The sequence below is a fragment of the Gracilinanus agilis genome, chromosome 2, assembly GCF_016433145.1.
Source record: "Gracilinanus agilis isolate LMUSP501 chromosome 2, AgileGrace, whole genome shotgun sequence".
Lineage (NCBI taxonomy): Eukaryota > Metazoa > Chordata > Mammalia > Didelphimorphia > Didelphidae > Gracilinanus > Gracilinanus agilis.
This window is the reverse complement of record NC_058131.1, coordinates 53,691,013-53,711,339: the sequence shown is the minus strand read 5'-3', so window position 1 is coordinate 53,711,339 and position 20,327 is coordinate 53,691,013. Positions and strand designations below refer to the sequence as shown.

General features: G+C 37.6%; 1 protein-coding gene across 2 annotated transcripts in view; it reads left to right on the top strand.

The window, feature by feature from the left end:
• LOC123236772 (BTG3 associated nuclear protein) overlaps positions 1–20,327 on the top strand; it is a 212,092-nt gene that overhangs the window by 67,402 nt on the left and 124,363 nt on the right. For both annotated transcript variants that reach the window (XM_044663189.1, XM_044663187.1), the window contains exon 6: positions 5,776–6,015. In XM_044663189.1, the coding sequence (XP_044519124.1) occupies positions 5,776–6,015 (240 nt within the window). The remainder of the gene's footprint in view (positions 1–5,775; positions 6,016–20,327) is intronic.

Below are 20,327 nucleotides of genomic sequence, written 5' to 3'. Positions count from 1 at the left end.
ACCTCTAGGGACATGGAATCCATGATTTCCAGGGACAGCCCCCATTACTTTGGAAGGGACTAATTTTTTAATTTTTAATGGAAACAAAACAAAACAAACCTTTACCTTCCATCTTAGAATCAATACTGTATATTGGTTTCAAGGCAAAAGAGCAGTTAGGGCAAGGAAATGGGGGTTAAGTGATTTGGCCAGGAAGTATCTGATGCCAGAATTGAATTCACAACTTCCTTCTCTAGGCCTTGGCTCCCAATCCACTGAGCCACCTTGCTGTCTCCGAAAGGATTAATTTTTAATAGGCTTTTTTCCTATGTTGAGCAGAAATATGTGGATAAGAATTCCTTTTCCAGCATTCCTGACCAGTTAAGTGGTGATTCAGGCTTTTTCTATAAGACCTGTAAGCTCCATTGGTTTCTTCTATCCTGTATAATTAAGATGATTGAAAGAAGTCCCTCTAAGGCAGGGGTCGGCAACTTATGGCTCTTTCTGCAGGAGCCATAAAGTCAATTTTTTTTCAGGCACTGTTTCAGGAGCGGCACTGTGAGCACTGTACGGCTCTTAATCCACTGAGCTACCCAGCTGCCCCCAATGGATTATTTGTGGCGTTTATGGCTCTCACGGCCAAAAAAGTTGCAGACCCCTGCTCTAAGGCATGTGAGTTCTTCACATACTTTAAAGCAGTTATCATGAACCCCCCGCCCCCCATGCCCCCTAATTCTTCTCAATTCAATTTCAACAAACATTTATTAAGGTCCTACTATAATATATATATCAGGATAATCCATCCTAAAGCACAAGTCTGACTAAATTTCATTTCTGGTCACTGAGAGGAACAACCACCTACTCAAGAGAATCTTGAATTCAGTATTAATGTGGCGAAGGCTTTTTTATTTTGTTCTCTCGAGAAAGAATGGAAACTCATGAGTCAGTTTTACAGAGTTATAACTAGCAAGCAAGTACCAGGATTGGGAACATGCTGTCTCCTTCTGATTAACATGAATCAGTCCCTCCCCACATTCACAATTGGCTGGTTTCTAGAATTATAATCTAGTCAGTCACATGAACCAGCTGATTGGAATGCTGTTTACAACCCCAATCATTCACATTAAAGTAATGCAACTTTATCTGTTAGCCTCTTAAAGGCAGCTAACTGTACATGGGTGAGTATTGATGGTAAATGGGAGGGTATCTAGACTCCCCCCTTGTTAGCTTTCAATGGGCCAGATCAGCTATTCACTCACCCCTTCCCCAGGGAAGACCTATGAAGGAATAAACTCAAAAAGGTTCCCACTGGTAAAGCTATAGTGAGGATGTTGACGGAAGATATTGGGGATCAGTTGTGACCCTAATGGGTTAGATCCCACCCTCAGAGCCAGCACTATAGAGACAAAGCCTTCCCACTCCTAAGTTCACGTAGTTTTGCCCTTCAAGATGGTGTTTGGTAGTTGTCTTCCCCTCAGCCACAAGATTGGTCTTCCTCTCCTCCAAGAAACAGCCCTAAACTACCGCTAATAAACTAATAAGGATTTATTATAAGGATGAGGGAATTCAGGATAACAGGGTAAGGGATGCTTGAGGATTTTTTTGAGGAAGGAGGGTACAGGGATAACTTCTCTATCAACTATGAACCCCACCACAAGAGAGCAGTTCTGGTTTCTTCTGTAGCTTGGACTCAGAAACTGACTCTCCCTTCCCTCACAATATCCTATTCTTAACACTGTCTAACAAACAGGGGAATAACTGCAAGGAAGGGGTATAAGAGGGATCAAAGAAGGGTCCCCCAAGTGCCCTCTCCCTCCGTGGTCCGGGCACTGACTCCAATTATAGAGCACAACTTCTACATTGGCAATGAAGTCAGTAGAAAGGTTTTGCTATTGAAATCTCCAGAATTGCCTGTGAATTTTGGGTTCAGAAGAGCTAAATTCCTGTCCAGAACCTCCCAGCCACCCACAACCATCCACCCCAAGCCCACCCGAGACTTGAATGTCTTCAGGAGACTTTGGCAGTTGGCCTTTGGCAGTTTAGAATCTTCAGAATTTTCACCAAACTCCCTCCTTCACTAGCTCCTCCCAAACGGAATTCTCTCAGAGTTCCATGGGTTCGGCTTCCAGTCCCCTTCCAAGATGCATGCTTAGTGATCCTTGATTTACCCCAATTCTACACTTGCATAACCTATCATGTGTTTCTCTCATCTCTTGCTGACTTTGTTGTGAGGAAAAGGAGCTTAAAGCTAGGAACATGAAACAACTCAGTTTTCTTTTCTTCTTACTCCATTATGTGGGCTTATGAGAGGAGTCCACCAGTTTCAGGACCTATTTCTCACAGTCACTAGCCCCTAGGGGCTCTGAATTACCAGCATCAGACACATATTACTCCATTTGGCATGTAAAGCCCCTGAAAACCTGGCTCCAACCACCTTTCGATGTTTAGGACGCATTCTTCTTCTTGCATTCAAACCAAAATGGCCTTGTTGCCCTCCACATGGGGCAGTCCTTTCTCCTTTTCTCTGTCTCAAATGCAATCCTTCCTCCCTCATCTCTTTTTTCTATCCTGTAATATTTTATTTTACTTTCCCCTCAATTACATGTAGAAACAATTTTAAACATTTGTTTTCTAACAATTTGTGATTCACATTTTCTTCCTCTCTATCTGCCCCTCTCCCCAAGATGGCAAGTAATCTGATACAGGTTATACATGTGCCATTGTGAAGTATGTTATTTCCGTATTCATCATGTTGAGAAAGAAGACACGTATTGCATATACAAGAAAAAATTAATGAAGGAAGTAAAGTGAAAAGGGGTATTCTTCTACCATCCATTCCTTCTGTAGTGGTGGGTAGCTTTTTCCATCATGAGTCTCTTAGAATTGTCTTGGATCCTTGCCTTTCTGATAATAGTTATATCATTCATATTGTACAATAATGCTGTCACTGTGTATAATGTTCTTCAGGTTCTGCCCACTTTGTCTCAGTTCATTTAAGTCTTCCCAAGTTTTTTGTTTTTTTTAATTGTCCTGTTTGTTACTTCTTATGCTCAATAGTATTCCATTACAACCATATGACACAACTTGTTCAGCCAGTCAGACATTAAGTTCTCTTTGATGATCATGGCCCCTCATAACTTGTGCACCCCATCTTTTCCTCCCTCTCACCTGTCTATTCCCCTCCCTACCTTTGAGCCAATGTTATCCCTTCTTTTCCTGGCCCCCTTCAAGTTCCAACTAAAATCCCACTGTCTACAGGAAGCCCTTCCCATCCCTCCTAACTCTAATGCCTTCCTTCAACTATTCTGTTTTTTTTGTACATAGCACATAGTTATTTGCACATTGTCTCACTCATTAGATTGGTAGCTTCTGGAAGGAAGGACTCCTTTGCTTCTCTGTTTCTCCAGTGCTCAACACATAATCATTACTTGATGAATGCTCATTCTTTTTAAATCTTACTCATTCTTTGGTTGTACTTTTATAATGAGTTTTGTCTCTAGATAAAGACAAACTAGCTTTGGATGCATTCTGAGCAATCGTAGAACTCTAGTTAGGCCTTGGACAAGGGAGAGAGAGATTTTACATAAGCACAGATGAGAAAGGAGTATGTTCCAGGCCGTTGACCAGCCTGTTCAAATGCTTAAAGCTAGGAGAGGAGAGGATAGAATGAGGGCAGAGAATAGCTGGGTTAGAGTATTCAGTGCATGAGAAAGAATGGGATGAAATAGGACTGAAAAGTGTGGCAGGTGTCAGAATGTGGAAGGAAGCCTTGAAATGCCAGATGAAGGAAGAGACTTTATTTTATGATGTAGAAACAATGGGTGATTGTGAAGGTTCACAACTTCACATCTCAGGGTCTCAATAATGGATGGATTCATTCCACTCTTATTCACAACTGTTGATCTGGAAACTTCAATGTCTCTTAGCCTTATATTGTAGTAAACAGTTTAGATATTGAGAAGTTAGGGGTGGATGGAAAGAATTGTTGGCATGCAACTAGATAGGATACAGATTCTCATCCATAAAAGTTAGGTTCAAAATAAGTTTACATAGAGTTTATGGAAATAGCTCACATTATATAAGCCAAAACTCACAAACATTTTTCAGCATTGCATATAGTTTGACTTTATGTTGACACTGCATATGGCAAACAATGTTGTATTCTATTTTATATAATATTTGCATTATTTAAACATCATCTAAACATGGAAAATTTAAATGAATAAAATTGAGTTCAGCACTAGCCATTCTTCATATGCAGTGACATGAACATTTTCAGAAACTTTAGTAGATAATACTTTTGCGTAGAGGTCCCTAAAAGTATTTTCTTTGTCAGGATGCCTAGCAAAGTTAATTTTTTTTCTACTTTTGATATCAAAGGTAGGAATGTTACTAACTAGAGTAAGTAAGTTTAACCATCCCAGCCTAGGCAAACAGCTAGCTACCAGTAACCTATAAATGCCAATGTGCTGCTTCCTTGCTTTCTCTTCATATATTTTGGTCCTCAACCAAAGTATATTCCAACCATAATCTTCTTGTCTTTTTGTACCCGTAATGTATGTACCTTCTTCTCTATTTCCTATAAACTCTGGGCTAAGCTGATGAGTTGTCCATACCAAGTTCAGAATTAATGTGGTGAGTTCCTGGGAATAGGAATCTTTTATTTATTTTATTTTTTGCTTGTCCATCAAAATGTTTTAAAATTTTAATTAATGAATTATTATAAAAGAAAAGAATGAACATAAGTAATAGTGTTTAGTTGCCAATTTCTTTTTTTTTTTTTATTTTTTTTTTTAAACCCTAGTACTTCTGTGTATTGTCTCATAGGTGGAAGAATGGTAAGGGTGGGCAATGAGGGTCAAGTGACTTGCCCAGGGTCACACAGCTGGGAAGTGGCTGAGCCCGGGTTTGAACCTAGGACCTCCTGTCTCTAGGCCTGACTCTCAATCCACTGAGCTACCCAGCTGCCCCCAGTAATAGTGTTTAGAAGTAAAAGGAATCCATCCAATATGATGACATGTCTATACACAAATTTTTTTGTGTGTGCTATTCTTTATTTTATTTATTTTTTCTGACCCATAAATTTTTATTTAATTAATTAATTTAGGCTATTTCCCCGTGGTTATACGATTCATATTCCTTCCCTCCCCTCCTTCTATCCCCCTCCCATAGCCAATGAGCAATTCCACTGGGTTTTATATGTGTCATCGATCAAGACCTATTTCCGTATTATTAATATTTGCACTAGGGTGATCGTTTAGTTTCTACATCTCCAATCATATTCCCATCAACCCATGTGATCAAGCAGTTGTTTTTCTTCTGTGTTTCTTTTCTCACAGTTCTTCCTCTGAATGTGGATTGTGCTCTTTCTCATAAGTCCCTCAGAATTGTCCTGGGTCATTGCATTGCTGCTAGTACAGAAATCCACTACATTCAATTGTGCCACAGTCTGTCAGTCTCTGTGTACAAAGTTCTCCTGGTTCTGCTCCTTTCACTCTGCATCAATTCCTGGAGGTTGTTTTAGTTCACATGGAATTCATGGGAATCTTTTTAGATAGGAAGGGTACACTGGCCTGGTTTGGAAGGAAAGCCAGTCAAAACTCCCATGCCAATCAGAGTGAGATGGATCTTTGAGTGGCCCTAGGATTGGGTAAGATAGGAGATCCAGACCTTTAAGAGAGAAAAAAAAGACAATTATATTAGTTATTTCATCACTTCTAATTATATTTGCTTGTATGTAATCTTTCCTTTAACTTTTGGCCATTTTAAAACATTTTTTTCCTGTATTTTCTTTAGAGGATTATCCTAATGGCACTTGGCTTGGTGATGAGAATAATCCTGAGATGAGGGTTCGCTGTGCCATCATACCTGCTGATATGCTACACATTAGCACCAATTGTCGAACAGCAGAGAAGATGGCATTAACCCTACTCGATTATCTTTTCCATCGTGAAGTTCAGGCTGTCTCCAACCTCTCTGGGCAGGGAAAACATGGGAAAAAACAGCTTGATCCCCTCACCATCTATGGAATTCGTTGTAAGTATTAAGTATGTTTCATGCTCTGTATTTTGGGAGCAATATGGGCGTAGTAGATTTGCTTTATATATGTATCCGTTTTTCCCTCAGTTACTGCCTTTGCATCATCCGCCCCCCCCCCCCCCCTTTTTTTTTTTTTTTTAAATTTCTACCTTCTGTCTTAGAATCAAATACCAAGTATCAGTTCCAAGACAGAAGAACAAACAGTAAGGGCTAGGCAACTGAGGTCAAGTGATGTGCCCAGGGTCACATAGATAAGAAATATCCGAGACCAGATTTGAACCCAGGACCCCCCCGTACTCTCCCCCATCTCTACACCTGGCTCACTATTCAATTAACCACCTAGCTACTCCCTATTATTATTTTTAATATTAAATTTCTAGAAATGCCATTCATCAGGTACAATGTTCCTTGAAAGCTTTTTACCAGAACTGATAATATGAGAACTTACTTTCATCAGAAAAACAAATAGCAGCCTCTTAATTACTAGGAAAATGCATTATTAGAATTTGGTTATTGCCATAAATTTTATGAGTACTTAAGAAATGCTATGAGATTAACTAAAATAAATAATATTATAAGCTAATTAAATATACATTTAAATGGTTGGTTAAGATGATGAATTAGCCTTTAGAGAAAGCCATTAATGCAGATTTTTCTGTTCTTTGAAAAGTATTTTAATAATTTTCTGTCCAGAAGTTGTCTAAATATGTATAGTTGGGTTTTCTGCTTCAAATTAAGTGTTTATGAACCTTAACTTCTAATTTATGTCCCTTAACTCATTTTCTTCCAACCCTTCCTCCCCAGCCTTACCTCCTTTCCTCCCTTCTTTTTTTTTCCTTCCTTCCTTCCCTTCCTCCCATTAAAAATTATAATAGTGAGCAAAAATATGAGCATGTTCTTTCTCTCTTCATGGAGCGTACAGTATAAAAGTAATAGGAAGAGAAGACATTGGTATTTACCTCTCTATCTAATAATCTCATAATCACTTCTTATAAAAATGACTTTCCCTCCTGGGATTTCTCATGCCAGTCTGTGGGATTTCTCTTATATCCTTAATCTTATCTATGTGAGTTGCAATTGCCCAGGTACACCCACATCCATACCCACACTCAAAAATATCCACACATCCACCTCCCCTTATTTCTTTCCTTCCCTATAAGACTATAAGTTCCTTCAAGTCAGAAGCTCTGTCATTTCTCATATCTTTTTGTCTTAGTATCTTACATAGGATAAGATAGGTGTTGTCCAAGCACACTATTCTGTTTACAACAGTTGGTCTTCTGGGTCCTCCTCTTATCCATGCAGCATTTCTCAGTGTTGAGACGATTTTTTAACTTGCTGTGACTAAAAGAATTCATCACATGGGGCTCACATTGGAGCCAAGCTAGTGTTTTCCCAACAGACACAGATCTGGTCTCTGCTTAAAGCTTTCTTATATGATGTAAGACTTACCAGAGTCTGTGCTCTTTTAGCATCACCTTCTGGACCCAGGGTCATCTCTGTGGTTCAGTAAGGCATCAGAGTAAGACTTTAGTGATCTCATCAGGAAAAACCAGCTACCAGTTTAACCTGCCTCTTTACAGATACTTGAGAGATTTGTGATGCAGAATGATATATATGTATGTATACTACTGAACATATTTATACAGGCAATAAAAAATTATAGACTTCTTCTCCTTAGAGCTTTGGCTGATTGATTTTCCTATTTTAGAACTATCAAGCTGAATGTAACACATGCTGTATGTTCGCCCTTCTCACACCACCATTTGTCTCAGAAGTGGAGGTTGGGTCAGCAGAAAGAAAACATTACTCTAAAACTATTGCTTTCGTCATTATACTTGAACACATTGTAATATGAAGAAATGTAGACATACATATCCACACAGAAGATCATAATTTTAAAAGGATTGTCATGTCATGATATTCTTAAATACAGTGGTGATAATTATTTTGGTTTGTATGGTTCCCTCCCACCATTTGCCTTAGGCAGCTTTTATGCATTTCAGTCACAAAGGGTATTTAGTAAGTTAGCAGGAGAAAATATAAATAGAAAAAAAATCATAGTCCAATTTTTTGTTGCAAATAAGTTAGGGAGAACATTTTTGTTGATTTACTAGCATGTTTATATTTGTTAAATGTAGGAAAATCAGTGGTTGTTGATTTTTCTCCCAGTACATGTAGTCTCAAGATCTAACTCCTACTTCCATATACTTGACCTCCCAATCCTGCAAGATCCCCCTAAAAAAAGGGCCAGATGAGTTGTACCCAAATGCCATTAAAGGTAGTTTTATTGATGGTTTTTTCTCTTCTTTCCTTCCTTCTTTTCTTCCTTAACTTCCAACATTACTTAGTATACCTTGTATAACATTCTATCCCTGGAGCCCCTCTTTGTAAACAGTTTAGCAAAACTAAAAACCAATGGATAAAATCAAGGGGTGAAAGCATAAACCACAGAGGAAGAAAGTGTGTTTCATTGAAATGCGTTTTGGGTCCAAGATGCCTACTTTGCAATTAATTTGTTCTGAATTCTTCCTATTTGTTAGCTCAGTTTCAAACAGTCTTATAGTCTTACAGCTGAATGCTATACCATTACATTCATATTCTGCAATTTGTTCATCCGTTCTCTTATCAGTGGTCACCCACTTATGTCACATCCATCCTGCCCATGACTGGTTTACATGTGTCCTCCATTAGACTGCAAGCTTATTTAGAGCAAGTAATATCTTGGATTTTTTTGGGGGGGTAATCTCTAGCTCTTAGCCCAGTGCCTTGTGCATAGGAGGTACTTAAATATTCATTTGCTGACATTATTCTGTAATGTATCCCTTGGTATTTTATTGTAACTAAATACATGGATTAATTCAGGTAACATCATAATTTATGGTGTATTGAGCATTGGCCAGCCATTCACATTCCATTCATAGACCCTAACCAGATCTGGGCTTAGCGGATTCACCTTTAGCTATAGCAAGGGGAAGGATTTTTTAATGGTATTATGGAGGAGGATTAGATACAGAGTATCAACTACATAGTAAATATGGCATTCCTTAATAGCAGTAATACCTATGTCTATACATTGCCATCACATTTGATTTATGTAGCAGCCCTGGATGATAAAAGAGCAAGTAATAATATTCCTTTAACAAACAAACAAAAAACCCTATCAGGTAAAATTCAAGAGGGGTGAGCATTTTGCCTCAGGCTCCAGGAGTGGCACACAGGTCTCATCTCTGCTCATGGTCCTCCCACTTTGTGCTATGCCACCTCCTGACTGTAAATGAAGGCAGAGAAGGAGGGCTCACCATAATAAGAACCCACCATACCTGAAACTCCCACATTTTTTTCGCAATAGCCACAATCTACTGACTAGCCAAGTTAAGTAGTTTCATATCATTAAATCTGCAAACTTTTGCAGGGACTAAGAATAATGTGCTCACAGTGTTTGGGTTGGATTGGCTAGAACAGCTATAGAGTAGTATAAAAAGGTTATTGAAGGCATGCTGGTGTTGGTCTGGTTTTGTACACAAAGGGGAAACTGTTTAGTGTCCCAAGATGCATCCCTAACCCCTAACTATCTGTCCTGAAAATGTGTGCTATTTACTTGGTTTAAAAAGGAGCTAGTGAAAACAGCTTGAGAACTCATGTTCTTGTAATAGTCAGTCACATTATTTGAATTTATTATGTAAAGTACATTTTTAGTAAACTGAACATATTTTTCTTATAATCCCAGGCAAAATGATATAAATTTTATTGGCAATCCAAATGGCAAAGGAACATATTTTCTTTTAAGAGGAGAGGTTGTAGCCTGCGACTACATGGGTGGCTTACAAGTGAATGTGACTTTGCCATATGAAAGATTGTTGGTAAAGCGTGTGTATGTGAGTTTTGGCACTGAACTCAATAGACAGCTGCTTCAAGTAAGCAGCCAAAATCTTTCATAAATGGTAATGTAGGGGGCAGTTGGGTAGCTCAGTGGATTGAGAGCCAGGCCTAGAGACAGGAGGTCCTAGGTTAAAATCCGGCCTCAGACACTTCCCAGCTGTGTGACCCTGGGCAAGTCACTTGACCCCCATTGCCTACCCTTACCAATCTTCCACCTATAAATCAATACACAGAAGTTAAGGGTTTAAAAACCCTAAAAACAAACAAATAAATAAATAAATGGTAATGTACAATTTTTCTTTTCCAGTTAGGGAAGTTATGTTAAATTTTCTCAATAGATGAATTTGTGATGCAAGCCACATCTATGTATTATTTAGCTTATGCATAATGCTTTCAGGATGAAGAGGTACATTATTTTTAAAAAATCAGACACTTTATACTTGTTTTACTGAGAAACATGGCAAAGTCCTAGGAATGCTTTCAATTCATGCTTTCTTAAAAATTGTAGCAAATTAGTCACTTTGTGCAATTTCTAAAGAGAGGGTAAAAAAAAACCCTTAATGGTTGGCCATTGGTTATTCAGGCCAGGGAAGTTCAGAGTTAGAAGTCAAAATTGGCTTATTTTCAACCCAGAACAGCTTGAGCTCCTATAATTAAATTGTGGCTTCTTGTAGCATATAAAATAAATTCCATGTTTGCCAATTCTGTGTGTTTACTAGTTTTACAGCAGAAATAATAATACAAAGAGTGACTGTTCTTCTGCCTGGTAGTATTTATCTTTTTTCCAGAAAGGTCCAAACTTTAAGCAGAATAACAGACTTTTGGTGAATTCACAGGGTTGTACATTCTTGAAATTCTTTTGTACTTGAAAAGATATACTGCTTCAAATGAATGCATGTCATGAGGACTTAAGGCATATGGTATAACCAAAATAAAAATTTCCATAGAGACTTTGAAAATAAAATACTATATTTAGAATTATGGTACTCACCTACTTTTTAACATATTTAATGGTAAGCAATCAGTTTTTATTTGGTTGTAGTGCTAGCATTTAAAATATGCAGAAGACAATTTTGTGCAAATAATAGAATAGTTTCCATTTATACATTCTTCTCTTGCACATTATTAATCACACTTTTGAGGTAGGTAGTACACATAATATTCCTTATACTTCACAGATGAGTCAATCGTGCTCACTTTGTAACTTGTTTATAGATCATGTCCAGAAGTGTAATGGTAGAAATTTGAATCCAAGTGTTCTGATTCCTCATGGAAAAGAGGAGGGAAGTTTAATGGAAAAAGAATTAAATCTCCATTCAGAGAACCTGGGTTCAAAGTCTAGCTCTGCTACTTAGCTCTGTGTTCTGGGCTAAGTCCTTTACAATTTTATGCTTCACTTCTCTCCTCTTTAAAATGAGATCTCTTGAGGCTCTCTTCTGCCTCTAAGTCCTGAGATAAGTATGACTTTCATGATTTAATTTTCAGCAAAAGTTTTAAAAGAGTATGTGAAGAATTGGTCAAAGAGGAAGAATAATTACAAGATAATTTTCCCATAATCTGAATGGTATATATCAGCATGTGCTCTTTTGAATGTGGCAGGCAAATGATATCTCCATATCAAGGCTTATTGTAGCCTTTTTAAAAAAATTTGTCTTTCTATTGGCATTCATGAATGCCATCATCATATCTATATGCTCCTATGCCTGATACTGAATCAACTTCTTGGATGTGAGCAAACGACTACTGCTCACTGTTGAACAAGCCTTTTCTTGTACTTCTTAGTTTTTTGCTTATCTCACATTGCATTCAAACAGATTATGTGTGAAATTGCTATCCAGAGAATAAATTTGAACATATAGCTTTATAAGAAGCAAAAAAACCTCAGAATCCAAAGTTCAGTGATAGCTCATTTGCCTGAAAAATGAAAACAATAACCCTTCATTTCTTTCCATGTAAGCTCTACTATTGACCCTGCTATACTCCTCAAACATCTCATGAATTCAGCTCACTCATGAATTCTTTCTCTTTCTCTTTTCTGGTGGGATAAAGTGAGTGGCCACATTATGAGGTAAGTTATTTTCTTGCCAATTCCTAGTCCTTTCATTCTATACCCAGGACATTCTATGAAATCTTTTTGAGGGTTTAAATAATCATCATATTTTCAGTATTTTGAGAATTTGCTGTGAATATTGCTGTTTTCCTAGTCTAATAGACCACTCTTCTCTTATTGATGACAGTACTTGGGGAAATTCCATCATATCACTCATTTTTAAGAAGAGATTTTTTGTGGTTGTTAAAATATTTCCCAGTTGCCTCAGTTGCATATTTATTCAGCTTAAGTTAAAAAAAAAATTTAAATTGATCAAGCATTTAATTTTTTCTCCCTCCTATCTCAAGAAAACAAAATCAAATGCATTTCTCATTCTTCCTGTTAGTCTCCTTTTTTGGTTAAGAGATGGTGGCATACTTCATCATCAGTTTTCTGGGATAATGGTTGCTCATTATACCCTTTTATAATGTTAAAATTATATAGTACAGGGGCAGCTGGGTAGCTCAGTGGATCGAGAGCCAGGCCTAGAGACGGGAGGTCCTAGGTTCAAATCCGGCCTCAGACACTTCCCAGCTGTGTGACCCTGGGCAAGTCACTTGACCCCCATTGCCCACCCTTACCACTCTTCCACCTATGAGCTAATACACAGAAGTTAAGGGTTTAAAAAAAAATTTATATAGTACAAATTGTTCTTATAGTTTTGTTCACTTTACTCTGTATCTCTTCATTTAACTCTTCCTAGGTTTCTCTGAAAATGTTATTTCATTTCTTACAACACAGTTATATTACATTTGTATCCCATCATTTATTTAGCTACTGCTCAACTGATGGGGCACTCTCATATTTTTTACTTCTATACCCTGTAAAAAGAGCTACTACAAATATTTTTGTACCTATTAGACTTTCTGTTTTCTTGTTCTATTTGGGAGTATAATCCTTATAGCAATAATGCAGAATCGAAGGATGTAATTGGTTAGTATCTTTTCAGTGATAGCTCTTAGTTGTTTTTCAGAATGATTTTTAGTTCATAGTTTCAACAATAAAACATTAATGTGCCTATTTTTCTGCAGCTCCACCAACTTTTGTCATTCTCCTTTCCTGTCATCTTTGCCATTCTGATAGGTATAAGGAAGAACCTCAGAATTAATATAATTTATGTTTTTATTATTAGTGATTTGGAGCATTTTTTCTTATGGCTATAGATAGCTTGGAATTCTTCCCTTGAACACTGCCTCTTCATATTCTTTGACCATTCCTCAGTTGGTAAATTATTCTTAAAAGTTTTAATTAGTTCTTTCTGTATCTCAGAAATGATACTTTTATTAAAGAAGCTTGATTAGAACTTATCTTGGAATATGTTGTGATGTATTGGTCAAAATCTAATTTGTCCCAGAGTGCTGTCCAGTTTTGCTAGTTGTTTTGTTCCATAATGAGTCTTTACCTTGGTAGCTGGGATCTCATCCATTTTCTTAATAGCTGAAAACCTATGGAAGTGAAATTAGATTTATTGATATAGTATATGCACACATAACTAGATCATACATATCTCATTTTGAAGAGATTGTTAGTTCAAGAAAGAACAATTCCTTCCTTCTTTTTATGGGAAAAAAACACTCAACCTAATGTGCATTTAGTTGAAATATTTTGGAATATACAGTAGGCAGAATATGATATCATTTTTTCCAGGTTAAGAGATATTTATTTGGGGAAAAAAAAACAGCAGCATATATACACACAAAAGAAGCTATTTGGTATATTACATAAACCAGACCACAAAGACCAAGTTTGTTTTTTGAGATATCAGCTTTTATATGGTTACTTGTGGAGGCAGGACAATTTGGGCAACTAACCAGGGAGTTAAGGTTATTCCATGACTTAAATTAGCTTGTAACTGACTCTTGGAGAAATCTTTAAATTTTCAAAGAGAAACATGATCTGAAAAATTTACCAGGCTGGCTCTTTGGCTATAATTTAAAATATAGACTTTATTCTTTTTTTTTTATAATGGCAATGTAAACCTGTATTTTAAAAATCAGATCAAAGTACTTATTCTGTATGTTGTTTGAGATGTAATGAAATTGTGTGGCAAAATAAATGTAGACTTTTTTTTTAAATAGCATACCATCACTTCAAATTAAAAAGCCATTTCAAACAACTGTCAATTTTGGGAATTAATTAAAATTCAAAGTAGCTAAACAAAGAAGTTAAAAAAATTGATTATTGTTCAAGCATTTCTACTACAGTCACCTCTTAATTTTATCCACAGTGATAGATAGCAACAGTAGTGAGTATTGTTATAATGAAAATAGGACTGTGGTGCTGCTATGCTTCTAGGGATTATTGATTAGGGAAGCTGTGTCTTTGAATTCCCCTAGGTAGCTGGTGGCTGGGGAAACCAACTCAGTCACCTTTGCTTGATGGTATAATTCCCTTTCAAAATAACAGTGCCCAAGTAGGACCCTTAATGGTCTGGTGGATGCATAACCCTTTCAGGTCCCACCTGGGGTTGGATTAATTATTAATATTGGGCTCTAATTAGCCTTGGATCACGTTTTCATCTGACTATGTTGCTCCCTCCCCAAGGATCATGATATAATGACCACTCAGGAAGGTACTTAATGAAACTTTATCTATTGATCTTAAATAGGGAAAGGAATAATCAGGAACAGATTGGGAATAGGAGACCCTGTCACACTAATATTTATGATCAATAATCCCTCAGGACTGTAGGCTGTTGTTTCAGTAAAGCTGGAGCTAGTGTTTTCACACTCCTCTGGTTCAGCTTGGCCACTGCCAAACCAGAGAGGGCAATCTGCTCCATTGGTACAGATATTGTGGTTTCTCTCAGCTTCCTTATTATTAGTTTGTGATATGTCAGCCTTGACAGCCGTCAGGAAGTATTCACCCTTAAAAAATCCACCCACTTCTTTTTATATCTCCCTCCTCCTGGTTTCCCCCAGGGGTCCAGAGATCTAAATAGCTATGATGATTCAGATGCCTAAAGATCTAGGGAGGTTCAGAGAGAACCAATGACCAATGGTCAGAGACCCACAGATCATTGGTCAAGGACCAAAACCCAAAGATCAAAAGTCAAAGGCCGAGGACCAAATCAAAAAGTCCAACGACCAAAGCCCCTCCCAGATGACTGTTAGGGGTATTTATTCTCTTAGGCCAACTGCTTTTGCCCTGTACTCACAGTCTCTGGGAACATTCTGAAGTCTCCAACTGTCTTCACCCCTCAATCAAGGTGAGACTAACAATTCTTAGAGTTTGAATATAACAGTATCAGTGGTGTCAAACACAAATAGAAACAGATTCTGGTAGGCCACATGTTGACTTTTTGTTGCTGTTCAAGCAATTCAGTCATGTTCTTTCTTTGGGACCTCCTTTGGAGTTTTCATGGCAAAGATACTGAGTGACTTGCCATTTCCTTCTCATTTTACAGATGAGGAAACAGAGACAAACAGGCTTAAGTGACTTGCTCTGGGTCACCCAGCTTCCTAATTCCAAGCTCAATGCTCTATGCACTGTACCATATTGACTTAGAAAACCACAAATAATAATGTCAATTTGTGGTTTTAATATCTTCTTAGAAAACCACAAATTAACATTGTCTTTGTTGTATTGTATTTTTAATTATTTTACTAAATGAATTCTAATTACATTTTAATTTGGTTTAGCTTCACTCCAGAGTTTTTCCTTACAGGCTGACTGGAATTTGACACCTCTTGCTTAGAATACAAAACCAGCTGATCATATTAATAGTATTTTCTTCTGGTGTCTGTATGACTATTGTGATTATTTCTTTCCCAATTTTGGAGCAGGTTCCTGCCTTTTTTTCTTTGTCCTTTTTTACTTGTTCCTCAATGAGCAATTGAATTTCTTATGCATTATTTGCCAGTCATCATTCCCTGTCCTCAGGGCTTGTTTCTTTGCACCTTTCTGATTTATTGAAGCAGATTTCTTTGTTGCATTTGTAGCTGGGGCTTCTCTCTGCAATTTCTCAGATCTGTGTTGCTTTTGCCAAGTGTAGGACCTGTGGGCAAATTTATTCATCTCTTTGCTTAGTTTGTGTCCTTGTATTGACGTACTTCCTTGGGTGTCACCGACTTAAGAGCTACCTTTACTGGTACTCTTGTAGGGAAAATGCAGATTAGGACTTAGTTAAAAGCAGACTTGGCCAGGGAAAACTGGCAGGAGCTGAACATTCCAAACCTGGAATGCTGGCTGAGGGGACTTTCACAGGGACTCTGAAATGGCAGTTTGCTTTTGGGAGTTGGATTTTAGGAACTTCCTGGAGAGCCTGTGAAGTTGTGGTATCTCTGAACTGGGAAGCTGTGCCTTGGGAAGTATCTACAAGATCATCTAGCAAAACCAAGAAGTTCCAGGTTGAGATAGGATTGTTATCTTGTATGTTGGACAGATACATCCATCTCCCTGACTTCCCCAGTGGATTTATCTTGCTGTTTTACCTGTTTTCCTGGGACAAGCTGATACATCTGAACAACAGCCAAGGGACATCTTAGTGAGATACCCTTTTCCCATTGACCAGCCAGTCATTGCCCCAGGCTGTCTACTGTAGCTTTAGTAATAGAGTAGCCATATCTATTCCTCCTGTCCCTGTTTTGCCAATAGTCTTTAGTGGCAGTTAGTTCCTCTTACCTCCTCCCCCTGTCCCTGTTCCTTTATTAAACCCTTTTTTATAAAAGCTTCTTTGGTCTTTGCTCCTTTTCCAGATACTTGGTTGACACATTATCCCACTATTATTTTCCCTGGTGATTCTTGGTTGTATTCTGTTATATATTATCCCCAGCTAAGAGGTTTTACTTGTAGTTATTCTGTTACTCTTGTCTGTTCCCTATAGTCAGTTGAAACATCTAACTGTCAATCCTCTTTTCCCACTGTAGTGAGGGATTCATTTTAACCCCTTTACCACACTTGTTCATCCCTGTTTATTTCATTTGGCATCCCAGTTGGTAATTCTCTGTATCTGGGCTAAGGCAGTTGGTTAATTCTGTGTTTGGGCTGAGGAGAACAGGAAGTAGTCTGGTGGAGTAACTGATTAAACTGGAAGTGGATGAACATTCTATTCAGTTCAGGAGCCATCTTGGACTGCCGTCCAAGGTTCTGAGGGAACCAGGTGACTGTGTAAAGGATATCTTAGCCACATGGTGAAAGTCTGGCATTTTTAAAAGGACAGAAGCACATGGTAAGAAATATATATTTTTTTTTTTTTGAAAAATTTTAAGTCCTGATTTTAACCCATTGTAATTGAGGGAATAAAAAAGTGTACACCAAAATTCTTTGATGAGCCAATCAGAGTGGTCAGGGAGCTATGAAAGGTCATAAAGATGTATGACCCAGATTTTTCTGATTTTCATTTTCTATTAGGAGAGGTGTTAACTAAGAGGGAAAGGAACTAGTTTTTGGAGGAGACAAGAACAATTCAGGGAATGACACCATGGTCTCTAGACTGGGAAGAAATGGACTTGAATTCAGTGGCAAAATATAGATTACTCAAGCAGGCCAGAAAGTCAGTACTGAAGGTTATGGAAACAGACTCTAGGAGACCCAATGCATAGAGCAAATTTGAAAAGACAAGGAGAGTAATTTGGTGCATTTTGCGGATGACATTCTTCTTGCATTCTCCATGGAGATGACATTCTCCAAATGCAAAGGTGTGTCTGAGAGACAGCAAGATTTTTTTGATTGAATTATACAAACAAGGGCATAAAAATCTCCAATGCAAAATTACAGTGGGTTTTGCCTCGAGTGCAGTATCTTGGATTTGTGTTGTCAGAGGGTTCTAGAAGCATAACTCAAAACATTACTTATTCATATACATCCACCATTACACATAAGCATCAAGAACTTCAGAGAAAAGGAGAAAAGGAGAAGAGAAGATTTCTTCAAGAAACAATGTGAGAAGAAAGGAGATCTGAAGTTTTGGTAGGTATCATACATCCAACAGTAACATATTGCAATAGAACATAACAAAATAACAAGATAACAAAACATATACACAAAAACATAAACAGGTTAGGATACATTGCTCCACTCATGGAATAAGACAATGTATAAATACTAACAAAGTTAGAATTAGCTATAGGATAGATAATTACTAACAATGGATAGTTAGTTACTAACAACAAATAGCTAGTTATTTAATTAGACTAAAATACTATTAACATAGGCTTAGCCTTAGAAGAATATATTGAGATATCCTTTTCTCACTATAATAAGATATAATATCTAGATTAGAGTTAGAAGGTAAGGTAAGATAAGTTACTAATGTACATTGCAATACATTACAACAAACATAACAAAATGCATTACATGAAGAACATAAAAACATACTACAGATCACATATCACTGAATGTATAAGTTAAGGTCAGGAAAGGAAGTCATGCTTTTTTTGCCCTGAACAGAGAAGCGAGGAAATAACTGCCACTAAAGGCTATTGACAACACAAGGACAGGAAGGGATGGATATAGCTACTCTATTACTAAACCTACAACAGACAGTCTGGGGCAATGGCTGCCTGGTCAAGGGGGAAAAGGTATCTCTTACTAAGATGTCCTTTGGCTGGTGTTTAGATGTATCAGCTTGTCCCAGACAGGCAAAACAGCAAGGTAAATCCACTTGGGAAGTCAGAGAAAATGATATATCTGTATACATTTTTGGTAAACATCATACCCCACTAAGACCTTCTTACCTTGTGCCCTTCCTTACCTGTGTCTTTGACTGAATTCTCTATTGAGGATCTGCCTAGGGTTTTAGAGGGCTTCCTCTATGTCTTGACAGGAGTTTTGTGAATCTTGCACTGAGGCTGTTAACCTGTTATCTTCCTTTCCTGTTAATGTCCAGTGCCACCTACTGTTCGTGTTATGTTAATTCATTGCAGCCTGCTTCCCACCAACCTTTCTGTCTGTGGACTCTGATTCAAATGCAGAAATGAGTGTGTATACACATGAAAGACATAGAACAAACTATCCTACTAAAGACAGTTTGTATTTTGAAATATAAGCTTTTTTATATTTACTTGTGGGAACTGTATAACTTAGGCAACTAGGTGGTTGGTCACCTTGACATGCTGTCACTTACAGAGGGTCTCACCACGAAAATATAGGCTTGAGGAAATTGGGTCCTAGTGTCAGGGGCCAGCACTTGGTCCTTGAAAGCTGTGTGTAGAACTTTCAAGTGCAGCCTTGACATGCTCTTTTTTTTTTCTATTAAGCTAGACCTCCGCTATTTGTTGAGTGGGAAAAACAATTGTTGGCTCTTTGTATTTCATTAGAGGCAGCATGATATGGTGGATAGAGAGCCGACCTTGGAGCCAGGAAGACCTGCTCTCAAGTTTGGTCTCTGGCACAATGGCTTTATGACCCTGGGCAGGTCACTTAACTCCCCAGTGTTCTGTGCAACTCCTGAAGACTACCCCAATACAAATCTACATGGGAAGCAGGAGTTTTCCTGGACCAGTGAAATCTCAGGTTTAGTCCCTCAGTATTTCACAGAAATATTGTGACTGTGAATGATAGAACATCTAGAAAATGTTTTTTTGATATTAAGGGAAAGGATGCACTAGAAATTCATTAATATTAGAACATTTTAAATAAATAGCTTTACAGTTGAATCTTAGTTATATAAGTGGTCACTTAGAGAAGTGGCCAGTTTAAGTTGACTCATCTAAAATAATAGAGATAATAAGAGAGATAAAAGACAAATTTTGTTTTCTTCTGATACCTCAATTAAATGAATACAACCGGCATTTTAGATCCCAGATAATTAGTAGGGAGGGACACATTTGGAAAGAAAATCATTCCAGTCAAGTCTAATCTTTGTTTCTCTAGAGTTTGTGATCTGATGAATGAGTTTGCTAACAGCCTCAAGCCAGTCCTTTTGTTATATTTGTATACATTTATACATTATATATTTACATGTTATATTTAACATGTTTTCCCTAGGAGTAGTGGGGATATCACACACATTCCTCTACATAGGGAACACAAAGCCTCTTTTGACCCAGGGAAGGGAAATGGCCATGTGAGGATATGATTTTTATTGAGCATTTTTACATTTCATTTGGTGGGGTTTTGGACAGAGTATTTTTAGAATGGTGCTTTTCTCTTCCTGTGGCATTCTCCCAAAGACCTCACTGGTCCCTTTGCTGTCTGTTCCCCTTGCCTGAAATATTCCAACTTCTCATCTCTACTTCTTGGGATCCTTGCTTTTCTTCAAGACTCACTTAAGAACCACTTTCTTCAAGAAAATGTTCCTAATCTCCCTTTTTGCTTATACCCTCTCTGAAAACTACCTCATGTCCATGTATGTGTACATAGAAATGTTCATGCACACAGTGTCTTCTTCATTAGA